Source organism: Aquarana catesbeiana, linkage group LG04 (genome assembly GCF_042186555.1).
Source record: "Aquarana catesbeiana isolate 2022-GZ linkage group LG04, ASM4218655v1, whole genome shotgun sequence".
Classification (NCBI taxonomy): Eukaryota; Metazoa; Chordata; class Amphibia; order Anura; family Ranidae; genus Aquarana; species Aquarana catesbeiana.
Window position 1 is genome coordinate 368,160,619 of NC_133327.1, and position 16,626 is coordinate 368,177,244.

Genomic DNA, 16,626 nt, shown 5'->3' on the forward strand with positions numbered 1-16,626 from the left:
GGAGAATATACGAGAGTAGGGTCCATCTGGAACAGGGGTCTTGGCAGAAGGCAAACAGTTGATGGCAGTCTGGATCTCATCCTGGGAAATGGGGGTGTCTAGTTCACTTCGAATAGCAGGATCCAGAGTGGACATGATTGAGATGGCAATCTTGTTTATCCGAGAGTGGGAAGTTCTGAGAGGATCTTTGGAATATAAGTTGTACATGGAGGAGTAAAAGGGCCTAAATGAATTAGTAATGTCCTTGGGGTGATTAACTTTAGTGCCTTGGGGAGCCTTAATGAAGGGGAGAATGAGAAGAGGCATTGGTCTCTTAGGGCATTAGTCTCCATTGGCATAGAAGAATTTGCAACCTCGCATAAGAGCAGCTGTAGCCTTGTGGGTATACAGCGCATTGAGGTGATTGTGGTGCTAGACCAGATCCATTATGATGGAGACGTCTTGTTTAGCCTTATGTTCCAGAGTTCCAGATGCCGGATGTCATGTAAGATTTTACCCATTCCAGCTTCCGTTGCACGTTTTAGTCTGGTGCAATGCTTAATGAGGATGCCCTGTATAATGTTCTTATGAGCTTCCCAAAAACGTAGCGGGTCACAGTCCAGAGCTGCATTTAAAATAAAGGGCTAATTCTTTGACAACATCTGCCAGAGTAAGGGGATCCTGTAATAGGCTCTTGTTAAGGGTAAGGAACTTTATTTTAATCCGTGACTGTAATCATTTAAACCTCATTGGATGTTGACTAAAAAATAACTACCTTTTTAGAAAACAAGAAATAGCAGTGAGTGTGTGAGCTTTGTTTAATTCAGTATATACTGTATGTGTTGGTGGCCCATGACCCTGTACTTTACAGCTGGAACTTTATGCAGTTATTTAACATTTATTTGAGAGATCATATTAATCATTCACAGTTAACTTTTAGAAACATCAAAAATTCACAGTGAATTTAGGTTACATCCAGCAAGCGCAAATGCAGAAAGCTTATGCCAACCACAAAAAGCATCTTGGAGATCTGTTTTTATTTCACAAAAGCATATGGTTTCAGTTGAGTAATTTGTGGTATTACTTAATTCACACATGCTCTTGTTTTCCCATGTAAGATACTTTTTGAAAAGCTTTAAACTGTATAGTTTAAGGTTAAAATATGCTACATGTAAACCCTAACAATGAACTTTTCTTATTTGCTCCCTTTTCCTGTTAAAGCAATTCTAAAGCTTGTCTTCTGTTATTAAAAAAAAAAAATGTACTTGACTGCTCTGTGAAATGGTCTGCATGGAGCCCTGATCCTCTTCTTTTTGGGTCCCCCGCTGGAGGTCCTGGCTCCTCCCCCTCTGTTGAGTGCCCCTAATAGCAAGTCTTGCTATGGGGCACTCGAGCAGGCTTGTTCCCGAGCCATGCTCCTGTGAATGGAAAGTGCTTTGTCTTTTGACCAGTGAATTTTTTTTTTTTTTGTCCTGCTAGAAATTTAGTGCTTAACTGTGTCCTGTGGAATCTTCCCTGTATTCTACCCCAAGCAGACTTATCAGTCCTGCTCAGCCTACTCCCTATGCTATGGAGAAAAGCGTGGAGTTTGTAGTGTAGTTGTATACTAGTGTGACAATCCTGTACCTCTATGGATACAGTTCAGGAGATTAGCATGGTCACGTTAGGACTGGAAGTGTGGCAGGATCACCAGTTTTAATCTAATTTATTCTAAATTATTCAAATTTCATAACTTATTTTACGGTCTTATTTATGCAAAGTGTGGTGACTGGCGCTTTCCCACAATGAATAAATGAAAGTCACAACTGGGACACAAAGAAAACAATTGTGTTTCTATGTTGAGAACTCTAGCACAGAGATCTTGCAACTGCAGTCTATTAGGGATAAAAGACAGGAAAAAAATTACAAAACTGAAATTTTAAGCTTTGGATGGTCTGCCCTTCTAAAACTCTTTTAGTGGTTGATAAACAGAAGTATATTGAGATAGTTCATTGGTTTCGTCATAATTTTGGTTCTGTAGATTTTTTTAATCCAGCAATGGAAGCATTTTCAGAGCCCTCACTAATGTTATCTTGTCCTACCTACAGTAAATTTGTCTTCACTCACAATGTTTTTTTCCCCCTCTAGCTTACATGCCTCCAACTTTGATTCCTCTGACTCAAGACCTGTGTCTGGAACACGTTTGAGTCCCTTGCCACATGTGAGTTGAGTGCTTTCAGTATGATTCTTTACCATGTCATTGAGCCAGACAGTAAACAGGTTGCTGCTGTACCAAGGCAAAATATGACAATTGGCAGACTTATTGCTTATATTCCCCGGTTATTTATTGTCTTTATAAGATGAATGTTAATGTTCCTTATACAAATCAGAGAAAATAAAATTGTTGGCATTCTATTAACCTCCACATTTCATCTAACATTTTTTTCAGTGTTAGTCATAAAATTTAAGTATGTGTGTGTATGTATGTATGTATATATATATATATATATATATATATATATATATATATATATATATATATATATATATATATATATATATAATTTTTTTTTTAGATATTCCAAAAAATTGTCTTCCTCCAAAGTTTGCAATCCACCCTGTGCACCTCTACCTCCACAAACTGTGCAAAAGAACTGCTCACCAGAAGATGAGATCTCGTATACATAAAGAGATCAGATGCATTTAGAGCCAGAAGACATTACTTGTATATAAGGCTTCCATAAGTATGCCACGTTCAGTACACTAAACACCTTATTTCCTCACATTCTGACGAACATCATCTGATGTGTTTCGTCACCAGGTGGGACTTCATCAGAGATGTTGGCATCTCACAGTGCTGCGTTTTCTCACTGGACCTGCATGTAATGTCTCCCAGGAGGTTGAGAAGGGGGGGGCTCACCTAGTGTAGCTGAGTGGAAGTGGGAGCGGGTACCTGCCAGAAATAGGTACCCACTCCCACACATTCAAAGGTAGTAGAGGAGAAAAAGCGGAACTTCTCCTTTTACGTGAAATTATTCTTTAACATTAATGCACATTGGAGATCAGTGCCAGTGAAAGGTAACACCCCCATCACCCCCCTCTGTTGATGGTCATGACAGTAAAAATGTTGACCACCCCACCTGTATTGGAGATCACAGATCATTCTCGTGGCTCATGATGTTCATGGCAGTGAAAGTGTTAATCTCGTATATTTTCCCCCAGGTTTAAAGGCATAAAAAAAACAACCCCTATAATGTCTGGTACTCGCTATCCGTTTTTTTTTTTTTTTTTCCGTTTAACCCCGCAGCTGAGTGCAAAAAAAAAATAAGGAGCTTAGGAGGAGCTCGCTGTACTAACTATCCAATGTTAGTACAGCGATCTACCCACTGAGCTATTCTATTCTCACAGGGATGGGACTGCACCCCCCACCAAAACACCCTGGTCAGCTCCGGCAGCCAGTGCTGATCAGATGCAGGTTTCCCAGAATGCCCATTTGACAGAACGTTGAACCAGCCAATATTGGGCCCGTGTGTGTCTGTCTTGCGTCCTAGTAGACCTATTGAAACCAGACACCACAAGCAAACACTGCTTTTAATGTTTTAATGGACTGCTATGGATTTAATAAAAAAATATTAAAGTGACTATGGGATACTATATCAGAAATTATCTAAAAAAGAAAATAGCCATGTCCCCTCAGTAAGAATTTTTTATTTTTTTTATAAAACCATGGCAAAAACATGTATGTATACCTAATTCCCATTGAAACCACCCCCTTACATGACCGCACAGTGTATTTTTGGCTCCGAATTAAAAGAAAAAAGCGGACAACCTTGATTTCTGACAAGAAAGACACCACCGCTCCAGGTAGATCCACCAAGATGAATCCTTTGCCTCCCAGAGAAAGAAGATCCCCAGGTGCTGGCTAATGCATATGCAGATAGAAATGGGCAGAAAAACTCTGGACAGCCGAACTCCGAGAAAAGTTTCTTTATGCCTTTTTATTGTAAACCAGGACCACAAAGTACAAACCACAGCAGAGTGATACAGGAAAGAACTGACGCATTTATACTAAGTGCTTACTCATAGCGATACAAGCGCACTTTTTTTTGGAAAAAATACACCTTTTTGAATTAAAAAAATAAGACAACAGTAAAGTTAGCCCAATTTTTTTAATATTGTGAAAGAAAATGTTATGCCGAGTAAATTGATACCCAACATCTCATGCTTCAAAATTGCGCCTGCTCATGGAATGGCGACAAACTTTTACTCTTAAAAATCTCCATAGGCGATGTTTAAAAAATTCTACAGGTTGCATGTTTTAAGTTACAGAGGAGGTCTAGGGCTAGAATTATTGCTCTCTACCGATCGCAGCGATACCTCACATGTGTGGTTTGAACACGCGAGCTCGTCGGGACGGGGCGCATTTTAAAACTGTTTTTATTTCTCGTACATCACGGGACACAGAGCCTCAGTAATTACTGATGGGTTATAGGGTATCATTAGGTGATTGGACACTGGTCACACCCTAGACAGGAAGTTCAACCCCCTATATAACCCCTCCCCTTCCTGGGGATACCTCAGTTTTTTCGCCAGTGTCTTAGGTGTTGGTCATGAATAAGATGTGCTGTGCTGAGCTCCAAAGGAATATCCTATACTGGGGCAAGCCAATGAGCCGGATCCATTCAAAGTGTCTTTTCCAGGCTGAATTGGATGGTACCTGGGCCTCGTGTCCGAAGAAACGAGGTTTTACCTGTAACACTTCTCTTTTTAGAGAGCTGGACCCCGGGATCCAGTATTTGTTTTTTTTCAGCCATATCCCTGGCGGGGTGCTTTACGGGGCCAGAACTGTGAATCCCCCTATACATAGGGGGCCCCAGTCTCTGCAGGTTTTTCTCTAAACGGAGCCCACCGTGAGAGGTGAAAATTGGGTCTGTTGCAACAGAACCCTGCAGCTGGATAAGGTAAGGGAGACTCCTTAAGAATTTTTCCAGTTCTTATAAGGTTTCTCATTTAAAGCGGAGCGCCACTGAAAATTTTTTTTTTTTAAAAGTCAGCAGCTACAAATACTGCAGCTGCTGACTTTTAAAACATGGACACTTACCTGTCCAGGGCGCCCGCGATGTCGGCACCCGAGGCCGAACCGTCTCTCCGTCCTCGGGTGCTGCCGCCTCCATCTTCTGCGGCTTCACTTCCCGGTTCCCTACTGCGCATGCGCGAGTCGCGCAGCGCAATACGGATGGTCCCTGCTGCCTCTGGGACCCGTGTGTTTCCCAGCGGGCAGCGGGGAGGGAGCAGGAAGTGGCGTAAATAACCGCAGATTCTGCGGCTATCTATGCCGGAAGTGAGTACAGATACCTGTAATATACAGGTATCTGTACTCCCCTCCCCCCTGAAAGGTACCAACTGTGTCACCGGAGGGGGGGAGGAATCTGATGAGTGGAAGTTCCACATTTGGGTGGAACTCCACTTTAAGTAAATGTATGCTATGTCTATAGTCACCACCAGGGGCTGTCAAGAGCACATACCTTTGCATGCTTGATCTGTCTTGTCTCGGTGTCCACGTTGTACGTTCCTCCAAGCCATGCTCCAGGTAGGATGTGGGAAGGGGGGTTTTTCCTACAGGGATTCTCCCCCCACGGCCTAGGTAAAGGCACAGGGAAGTGGTAGTATGCCGCACCGCACGCCACCGCCGCCATTACAGCGACTTCCCATCTACCGGCCATCCTCTCTCCTCCACACCGGCCCTCCCCTCCATGCTATCCGAGGATCTAGAGCCTCGGCTCGCGCATTAAACAGTCTTTTTTAAAAAAGGACGAGGGGGGGATGGGAGGAGTGGCAGGGGGGGAGTGGAGCGGCAACGTCGGCGTGGTGAAACGCTCACAATTCAGGCTGCATACAGGCTATAAGGTGCACTCTTTTCAAATGCACACGGCCTATGGAGGGACACAGAGCAGACGAGCGCATGTGAGGTGGGAGACACAGGCATTCCCAGGCAAGCATTTACTTGAGCACCAGACTGAGACTTGATAGCAGCGGCAGTTGCTGAACTACATTGCTCAGCAGTCAGTGCATTCTGGTAGTGCCTCTGCTTTTTGTGTTTTGCATTAGGGGCAAAAGAGGTACATATACCCCGTAAAATAGGGGCTCTAAGGGACTTCCTCAGGCTCTGAGGACCCCCCTTCTGCAGCACCTTCCCCCCTGAAGGACCGGGGGAAGCTGGCCAGGGTGAGCCGTCGGGGTCAGGGGCTGCAGCTGCTTCTGGCACTTCAACCGCTGTATACAGTACACAGGAGGTTCTTTCCTCAACCATTAATGGATAAGAGAAAAGACTGGTGGCCTTAATCGCATCTTCACTCTGTGAAAGAAAACGCACTAGGTCCCCCTCTGCCACCCAGGACCCTCAAACAGAGGAACTCTGGGGAAAAAGGAGAGGAATTCCGTCTCAGAGGATCGGGATGAGATTCACGATTCCTCTTCTGAGGAATCAAGTGGAGAAGGGCCCTCTTCAGCTTCTCAGGATGAGAAGGTGTTAGTGCAAATTTTGGCTGGATTGGTTCAGGTTACCCGTATCTGAGTCAGTTAATGACCCTCCTTTGGTTTGGGTTCACTGAAGCCTCCTCAAACTACACATGCTTTTCTGTTTATGGTTACTGAAAAAAGCTTATTTATTCTGAGTGGGATCACCCAGATAAACATTTTTTTCCGCCTAAAAAGTTTGCAACACTTTATCCTATGGAGGAAAAATTTACTAAGATGGGGGGTATACCGGCAGTTGACGCCGCCATTCCTCCGTATATAAGTCTGGCTTGTCTTGTCGACAACTCTCAGATACCTAGGGATCCAACTGATAAGAAATTGGAATTCCTATTGAAAAGTGTTTTTTTTTCTTTGCAGGTTCAGTGGCAGTATCAGCAATCAGTCTGTCAATGCTTGAGAGACCATGTTAAACAGGTCCTCAAAGTTTTACCTGAACAGCAAGCCCGGGGGTTTGCCAACCTACCAGCGGCTTTGTGTTGCTGTTGACACAATCAGAGATTCTATCATCCAAACCTTTCGCCTTGCGCTTGGGTTGGTTCATATGCGTACAATCTTATGGTTGAAAAATTTCAGCCGAATCATCATGTAAGAAGCTTCAGGCTGGGTTTCCCCTTCCTGGTGCAAGGCTGTTCGGAGAGGATTTGGTATACATCCCTCTTTTAAACAGGCTCTGTCCTCAGTGCCAGGAGCATCAGCCTCCAGGCCGTCGCGACGGCCTCCTCCGTCAGGCTCAAGAAATAAATTTCAGAGTCGACCCTGGGACAAAAGAAGTCCTGTGAGAGGAAGCCTACTAGACAAGACGCTAATGCCTCTTTATGAAGGAGTGCCCCCGCTCGTTCGGGTGGGGGGAAGACTGCTACAGTTCTCAAGGCTCTGGTAGGGGGATTTCCAGGACAGATGGGTGATGTCCACATTAACTCTAGGTTACAAACTAGGGTTTCGAGAATTCCCCCTCCTCGTTTCCTCAGATCAAATGTTCCCAGAGACCCAGAGAAAAAGAAGTCTCTATTCTAGCATTGGAGCGACTATTGTCGCAAAAAGTTATCGTGGTTGTTCCCACGCAAGAGCAGGGATTGGGGTTTTATTCAACCTTTTCACGGTTCCAAAACCGAATGGAGATGTCAGACCCATTTTAGATCTCAAGGATCTAAACCGATTCCTAAAGATACGATCCTTTCACATGGAATCGATCTGATCAGTAGTCTCCATCCTACAAGAAGGAGAATTTCTGGCGTCAATAGACATCAAGGACGCATTCCTACATATACCTATTTTCCCTGCTCATCAAAAGTACCTGCATTTCAAAGTAGGAAAACGCCACTTTCAGTTTATAGCTCTGCCTTTCGGGCTAGCTACTGCACCTCGGCTGTTTTATAAAAATCTTGGCCCCTCCACTGGCCAGATTAAGGGCCCAAGGTATAATGGTAATAGCATACCTAGACGACCTGCTCTTGATAGACCTCTCGGTAGCCTGCTTGGACCAAAGCTTGGTCACCACAGTCAACTACCTGGAAATATCTAGGTTGGCTCCTCAACTCAGAGAAGTCTTCTTTGAAACCAGTAAGAAGACTAGAGTATTTCGGTCTGGTCATAGATACAGCCCAGAAGAGGGTATTTTACCCCAGGCAAAGATCAGTACCATAAAAGAACTGATTCAGGTAGTCAGGGCAAAGAAAGATCCTCCTATTCGCCTTTGTATGAGGCTACTGGGGAAGATGGTGGCTTCATTCGAAGCAATTCCCTATGCTCAGTTTCATTCGAGACTGCTGCAAAACAGTATCCTGTCTGCCTGGAACAAGGAGGTTCAGGCATTTGATTTCCCGATGCGTCTGTCTCCTACAGTACATCAGAGCCTCAGTTGGTGGTTAAAACCCGAAAATCAGCAAAAGGGAAAACCCTTTTTTCCAGTTGCCTGGACAGTGATGGCAACAAATGCCAGTCTTTTGGGTTGGGGAGCAGTTCTGGAACAGTCGACTGTCCAAGGGAGATGGTCCAGACAGAGAGGACCTTACCCGTCAACATTCTAGAGATCCGTGCGGCGTATCTAGCCCTAAAGGCCTGGACACTCAGGTTACAGGGTTGCCCTGTCAGGATCCAGTCCGACAATGCCACAGCAGTGCCTTATATCAATCACCAGGGAGGCACCAGGAGTCGTGCAGCCCAAGGAGAAGTAAACCAGATCTTAATCTGGGCAGAAGCATGTGCCGTGCATATCAGCAATCTTCATTCCGGGAGTAGAGAACTGGCAGGCGGACTACTTGAGTCGCCGGCAGTTATTCCCAGGGGAATGGTCTCTTTACCCCGACATGTCTTCTTGGACATATGCCAAAGATGGGTGGTTCCGGATGTAGACCTCTTTGCATCCAGGTTCAACAACAAGATTGATAACTTTGTGTCTAGAACAAGGGATCCTCTTGCATGCGGGACAGATGCGTTGGTGACTCCATGGCATCAATTCTCCCTGATTTTTACATTTCCTCCTATTCTGCTACTGCCACGACTTCTTCGCAGAATCAGGCAGGAAAGGAAGTCGGTACTTCTGCTGGCCCAGCATGGACCAGAAGAGCTTGGTATGCAGAAATAGTAAAGATGGCAGTAGGTCCCCCGTGGACCCTACCGTCACGTCCAGACCTGCTATCCCAAAGTCCAGTGTTCCATCCTGCCTTACAAACGCTAGATTTGAGGGTCTGGCTATTGAAACCCACGTTCTGAAAAGTTGTGGGCTTTCAGGTCCTGTGATTTGTACCTTAATCAAAGCAAGAAAGCCAACTTCCAGAATGATTTCTCATAAGAGTCTGGAAAGCTTAGATCTCCTGGTGTGTATCCAGGGCTTAGCATGCCAGAAAATATGTCATAAGTAGAATTCTTGACTTTCTACAAATGGGATTAGAAATGAAGCTGGCCTTGAGTACCATCAAGGGCCAGGTCTCGGCCTTGCAGTATTATTTCAACGGCCGCTTTGCTTCGCAATTCTTTAGTCCGAAGCTTTATACAGGGGGTAACGCATCTTAATCCTCCGGTTAGGGCGCCCCTAAACCCCTGGGACTTGAATTTGGTTCTGTCAGTTTTTTACAGAAACAGCCTTTTGAACGAATACGTCAAATTCCCTTGGTCTTGTTGACAAAGTTAATTTTTTCTGGTAGCCATTTCTTCTACTAGAAGAGTATCAGAATTAGCATTTAATCATACACAAGGATAGAGTGGTATTGCGCCCTCATCATAGCTTTCTATCGAAAGTGGTTTCAGATTTTCATCTAAACCAAGATATTGTTCTACCTTCCTTTTTTCCAGATCCCTGTTCTACGGAAGAAGGGTCACTACATTCTTTGGATGTAGTAAGAGCCGTCAAGGCCTATCTGAAAGCAACTGCTCAAATTTGCAAAACGGATGTTTTGTTCGTACTGCCAGAAGGTCCCAATAGAGGACAGGCAGCGCCAAAGTCTACCATTTCAAGATTGATTCGACAAATGATTATTTAAGCTTACGGTTTGAAACAGAAAATTCCACCTTTTTCAAATCAAGGCACACTCCACAAGAGCTATTAGTGCTTCTTGGGCGGTGCATCACCGGGCCTCTATGACTCAAATCTGTAAGGCCGCAACCTGGTCTTCAGTCCATACATTCTCCAGATTTTATCAGGTGGATGTGGGAAGGCATGAGGATATTGCCTTTGGGTGTAGTGTGCTGCAGGCAGCGGTACGAGGTCCTCAGGTCTGATTACACCCTACTTTGTGTGGTCCCCTCCCCTCAAATAGCATTGCTCTGGGACATCCCATCAGTAATTACTGAGGCTCTGTGTCCCGTGATGTACGAGAAAGAAAATAGGATTTTTATAACGGCTTACCTGTAAAATCCTTTTCTTTTGAGGTACATCACAGGACACAGAGGTCCCGCCCCTCTTCTAATACACTTATATTGCTTTGTTACAAAACTGAGGTATCCCCAGGAAGGGGAGGGGTTATATAGGGGGTTGAACTTCCTGTCTAGGGTGTGACCAGTGTCTAATCACCTAATGATACCCTATAACCCATCAAAAGAAAAGGATTTTACAGGTAAGCTGTTATAAAAATCCTATTTTTTTTTTCTTATTTATGTTACTTTTTTTTTTTTTTTTTTTTTTTTTTTTTACATTTAAGTTTTAAAAAAAATTGTCACTTTTATTCCTATTACAAGGAATGTAAACATCCCAAAAAGAGGCCAAAAAGACCTCAGATCTCAAATTTAAAAAAAAAAGAAATTGTCATATGAAAAAAAATGGCCCTTTAAGAGCTATGGGCGGAAGTGATGTTTTGACGTCGCTCCCGCCCTGCAGTGATATGGAGATGGTTGGGGCCATCTTCCCCTCACTCGTCTCCATACCCAGGCAGGGGACAGACGCGATCGCCTCCGCCGCTGCCGACGGCTCCGGTAAGCTGCGGAGGCCACCAGGTCGTGGCGGGAGGGGGGCCCCCCATCTCCCAACGCCGATAAAAGTGATCTTGCAGCGAATCTGCCACAGAGACCACTTTTATCTTAAACTGGACCGCTCACTGAAGACGAGGATACTGGGGTTATGGCAACTAGCTTGTGGCCCTACCCTTCGGGTTGGCTACTGCAACTCGGGTGCTTACAAAGGTGCTAGCCCTGCTCCTGGCAAGGCTAATGATCCAGGGTATAATGGTGATGGCATATCTAGACGATCTGCTGTTAGATCAGTCGGTAGCTCGCCTAAATCAGAGCGTTTCCACCACGGTCAAGTATCTGGAACACTTAGGGTGGATCCTCAACTTCGAGAAATCGGCCTTACAGCCATTAAAAAGGCTGGAGTGCCTGGGCTTGGTCAAAGATACAGCCCAGAGGAGTTTTTACCCCAACCAAAAGTTGCTGCTATAAAAGAGCTTGGTCCAGCTGATCAAGGCGAGGAAGAATCCTTCTATCCGCCTATGTATGAGATTATTGGGGAAGATGGTGGCTTCATTCGAAGCAGACCCGTATGCCCAATTTAATTCAAGACTGTTGCAAAACAGGATCTTGTCGGCTTGGAACAAGAAAATCTAAGCCTTGGACTTACCGATCTATCTGACCCCAGAAGTTCATCAGAACCTCAGTTGGTGGTTGATAGCCAAACATTTGCAGAAGGGAAAATTCTTTGTGCCGGTTACTTGGAAGATTGCGACCACGGATGCCAGTCTATCAGGCTGGGGAGCAGTCCTAGAGGAGGCTACGGTCCAAGGTAAATGGTCCAAGGTCGAGAAGACCTTGCCCATCAACATCCTAGAGATTCGGGCAGCATGACTGGCTCTATGGGCCTGGACGTCCAGGTTACAGAATTGGCCCGTCAGGATTCAATCCGAAAATGCTACAGCAGTAGCCTACATCAATCACTAAGGGGGCACCAGAAGTCACGCACCCCAGAGGGAAGTGAACCATTTTCTGGTTTGGGCAGAGAAGCATGTTCCTTGTCTATCTGCAGTTTTCATTCTGGGCGTAGAGAATTGGCAGGCAGATTTCTTAAGCCGCCAGCAGCTGTTTCCAGGGGAATGGTCTCTACACCCCGATATCTTTCAGGCGATTTGCCAAAAATGGGGCACCCCGGATGTGGACCTATTAGCATCCAGATTCAACAAGAAGATCAACTTTGTGTCAAAGACAAGGGACCCCCTCACATGCAGAACGGATGTGTTAGTGGCCCTGTGGGATCAGTTTTCACTGATTTATGCGTTCCCTCCAGTACAGTTGATACCGCGACTTCTTCGCAGAATCAAGCAGGAGGGGAAGCCAGTAATTCTGGTAGCCCCGGCGTGGCCCAGAAGATCCTGGTATACACCGATCGTAAAGATGGCAGTAGGGGACACATGGTCTCTTCCACTGTGCCCAGACCTGCTTTTGCATGGACCAGTATTCCATCCTACCTTACAAACGCTAAATTTAATGGTTTGGCTATTGAAGCCCATATTCGAAAGAATCGGGGGCTTTCAGGTTCAGTGATTTCTACTCTAATGCTAGGAAGCCAGCCTCCAGAATCATTTACTATAGGGTCTGGAAATCCTATGTCTCTTGGTGTGAATCCAAGAGATGGCATCCCCGGAAGTATGTCATGGGTAGAATTCTTGCTTTTCTACAGCTGGGGGTAGACATGAAACTGGCCTTAAGGCCGAGATTTGACCCTTGATAGTACTCATCAGTGTTCTTTCAAAGACCACTTGCTTCTCATTCCCTAATCTTGGCCTTTATACAAGGGGTAAGGCGTATAAATCCGCCAGTTAGATCCCTGTTGTGCGCATGGGATTTGAATCTGGTTTTATCGGTATTACAAAATCAGCTTTTTGAGCCGATACGTCATATTCCATTAGTCCTTTTGACAAGGAAATTGTTTTTTTCTGGTGGCTATCTCTTCAGCTAGAAGAGTATCAGAGTTGGCTGCTTTTTCTTGTAAGGAGCCATATTTGATTGTTCATAAGGACAAGGTGGTGTTGTGACCTCACCCATCCTTTCTACCTAAGGTGGTATCAGGATTTCATCTGAATCGAGATGTTATCTTGCCTTCTTTTTTTCCAGAACCTAGTTCTGCGCAGAAGTCTTTGCACTCGCTTGATGTAGTGAGAGCAGTCTGTCTATCTGAAAGCGACAGCTCAGTTATGGAAAACTGATGTTTTCCGTCCCGGGAAGGGGCAAGCAGCGTCGGAGTCCACTATTTCTGAGTGGATTTGGCAAGTTATTATCCAGGCTTATGGTTTGAAAAGGAGGCTTCCACCTTTTCAAGTAAGAGTGCACTCTACCAGAGCAGTAAGTGCTTCCTGGGCAGTGCCTCACCAAGCATCCATGCCTCAAATCTGCAAGGCTGCAACTTGGTCTTCAGTCCATTCATTCACCAAATTTTATCAGGTGGATATAAAAGGGCATGAGGATGCCGCCTTCGGGCGCAGTGTTCTGCGGGCAGCAGTATAGATCCTCATGTCTGAGGGCAGCCTGTTTTTTTCTGTGTCTCCCTCCCCTCAAATGGCATTGCTTTGGGACATCCCATGTAGTAATTACTATGGCTCTGTGTCCCGTGATGTACGATTAAGAAAAAAGGATTTCTTAATCCCTACATCACGGGACACAGTGCCTTAGTAATTACTATGTGGGTTATAGGCCACCTTCAGGTGATGGACACTGGCACACCCTAAGACAGGAAGTCCACTCCTTATATAACCCCTCCCACTACTGGGAGTACCTCAGTTTTTTTTCGCCAGTGTCTTAGGTGTTGGTCACGAGTAAATATGTGCTGTGCTGAGCTCCGCTGGAGCAATCCGTGCTCCATGCGACCGGATCCATTCAAAGTGTCTTTTTAGGCCGAATTGAATGGTACCCGAGCCTCGTGCCGGAAGAAACGAGGTTTAGCCCGTAACACTTCTCATTCTAGAGAGCTAGACCCCGGGATCCAGTACGTTTGTTTTTTTCAGCCTTAAGTTTTTTCTGGCGGGGTGTTTTACGGGTCCAGGAGTGCGGATCCCCTGATAAAAAGGGCCCCAGTGTGAAAGAGGTCTTAGGGTTTACATAGATTTAAAATGTGCAGTATAGCTGTGTACCAGTTATTTTACATATTCTTGAGACAGCTAGAGTTTTGGAAATGCAGCAGTGCTCAGTGGGTGATCTAAAATAATACTTAAAATTACTGGCAAAAAAAGCCTATTTAATGTCTAGTTAATGGCAAACAAATTTTGTGTGAATTAGTAATCTTGTTTTATCCCAGTTTATATACAGTAAAATGATACATTTGACTATGTATGATAAAATTTTATTTGTTTGATTTTCCAGAAACCCAAGCTTCCGCTGTCTTCAGTCACAGATGATGATATTATACAAACTATTCCTCAACCACCTTCACATAGCCCAGTACAGAAGCCCAGTATAACCCGTGCGCGCTTGTTTAGAGCTACATCTCAGGGAAATCTGTTGACTGACTCTGAAATTCCTCAAGTGGAAGGTGTGTACATAGTTTATTTTGTCACGTGCTCACCCACACCCGGAAGTATTGAATAGACTCTAATTGGAGCTATGTGGGCATTATTTCATTATTGTTTAAAATTCAGCAAGCATTTAGAAAGCTTTAATCTGCTTGCTTGAAGCCCTTAAGCTAGGGGTAGGCAACCTTGGCCCTCCAGCTGTTTTGAAACTACAAGTCCCATGAGACCTTGCAGTTTGCAAGACCCCGACGATCACAGGCATGACTCCTAGAGGCAGAGGCATGATGGGATTTGTAGTTTCCCCACAGCCGGAGGGCCGAGGTTTCCTACCCCTGCCTTAAGCCTTACGTTGCTGCCACCAGTGTAATGTAAATCGGCCAAAATTCGAGTTATGGGTGGCCCTGTCAGCACCACCTTGCTCCTTTTGATTTTTCAGTCAAGCTTTGTCAGCCGACTAGTGACCACATCCTATCAAATACAGTCACTGTCAAGGTATTCAAACAGCCTTGGTTGCTTGGTTGCAGGCTGACTGTCTGTGTATAATACCTGGCAGGGGAAATTTTTCCATCTATGCTATTTAACTTGGATGGGGAAATCAAGTGATTTTTCTTGTTCAGTCCTAGCTTTAGTATAATGCATAAGCCGATTGAGGCACTTAATGCCTTAACCTGAAAGCAAGGAAACATACACATGGTCAATGTTCATTAACAAAATCAGAAATGCTTCTGTTGTCAAAATCCAAATTAAGAGTAGAAAAATACTGCATGAGTAGTTTTTATTCCCCCCCCCATCTATGAGAAAATGGAAAAAGCAGAGAAGGCCTCTCAGTGATAGTAGTTATTTCAAAATGCATACAACTCTATGCTAGTGTATATCAGGTGTTCTAGATGAGTTTTCAAATTGAACCTGTAGGTTACAAATATTTAAGTTGCCATTGTGATTCTTTCTTCTTTAGTGAGCCACTGACCTGGAATAAGTATGTGTATATGAGGTGTCCCAACAGTAATGCCTAGTACATACAATAAGAATATTGAGCGATATTGCTAGTATCATATTATAAAGCAATAGACTACTAAAGTTCCAAAAATTCTCGGACGACAGAATACATCTGTCGTGTGGAAGTAGTGTAATGTGCTGTATTTTACTATATTCTTTTTTTTTCCGAGCATGAGTGTTTTTTTTGTACAAATATTATATTAATTACACAAAATCATTCCTTGTATTATTGTACAAATTTTTTTTTCGTGCTTGTCCCTTCGGATAATTTTGCATGAACTGTTGGGATTGGCTCTCAAGAGCTGTGTACTAATGACCAGATTATCGGATATCGATACGAAATTGGTATTTCTCGTCAGATTTTCTCATTGTGTGTACTAGGCATAACGCTGAAGGTAGTCAAACAAAGAATAAGGACAACCTCAAACGATGCAACATCAAAAACAAATTCCCTTTTATGAAGTTACTTAAGCTGGTGTGGATAAAGGGTTGGGCCCTATAACAATTTTATTGCAGGGTTCTTTTTGTCTGCTGGCCATGCAAGAAGTAGGTCATGGACCGCAAGAAAATTACAGCAGAGGTCATAAACCTTCCTGCTCTATGCAAGAAATTAAAAAAATGTTTAACTGATTATTTAAAGGTATTTGTTTCATAATGTGGGTTCTTACACTGCCTCTTGTTGAATTTAAACTTGGCCCCTAAAGCACCCCCCCCCCCCTAAATTGACGTACTTTAAAAGCCAAGGGGGATATTTTTGTCAAAGGATATGAATGTGTAGTACATTTGCCTTTTATTAGAATGGATGTAGCAATGTCTGTGAGTGGTAACTGAAATATGTCACAAAAAGAAACTATCATATTTATTGGCAACAGAATGCAAGATCTTAGGTTTGTTCAAAATATGAGAAAGAACTGTATGCCTATTGTACTATATACGGTATATCATAAAATATTCATCAGTATAGTAGTCAGTCAACCAGCGCCCACTAAGATTTTTCTTAGTTTGGTATCTACAAGCAAAGCAGTGTATTGTAGCTATTGTCTTATTCAATAGGTCTGATATTGTCTAAAGGAAATATTAAAAGGTTAAAACAAGTTTAATAGTAGGGAAAATGTAATTCTGTAATATGGTTGCTATGGGCTTTTTCTTATTTTTCAGATGAGTTTTTACTTGCACCCCTTTTTCTGGTTTCTAGCTATGCCCCCTT

At 44.0% G+C, this 16,626-nt stretch overlaps 1 protein-coding gene across 4 annotated transcripts in view; it reads left to right on the forward strand.

Annotated features, from left to right (window-relative positions):
* The window catches only part of ARMC2 (armadillo repeat containing 2), a 271,525-nt gene that overhangs the window by 96,646 nt on the left and 158,253 nt on the right, over positions 1-16,626 (forward strand). For 3 of the 4 annotated variants that reach the window (XM_073627048.1, XM_073627044.1, XM_073627046.1), the window contains 2 exons: positions 2,107-2,179; positions 14,275-14,443. The exons of the other annotated variant lie outside the window; for it this stretch is intronic. In XM_073627048.1, coding sequence (XP_073483149.1) covers positions 2,107-2,179; positions 14,275-14,443 — 242 coding nt within the window. The remainder of the gene's footprint in view (positions 1-2,106; positions 2,180-14,274; positions 14,444-16,626) is intronic. 4 annotated transcript variants of the gene reach the window in all.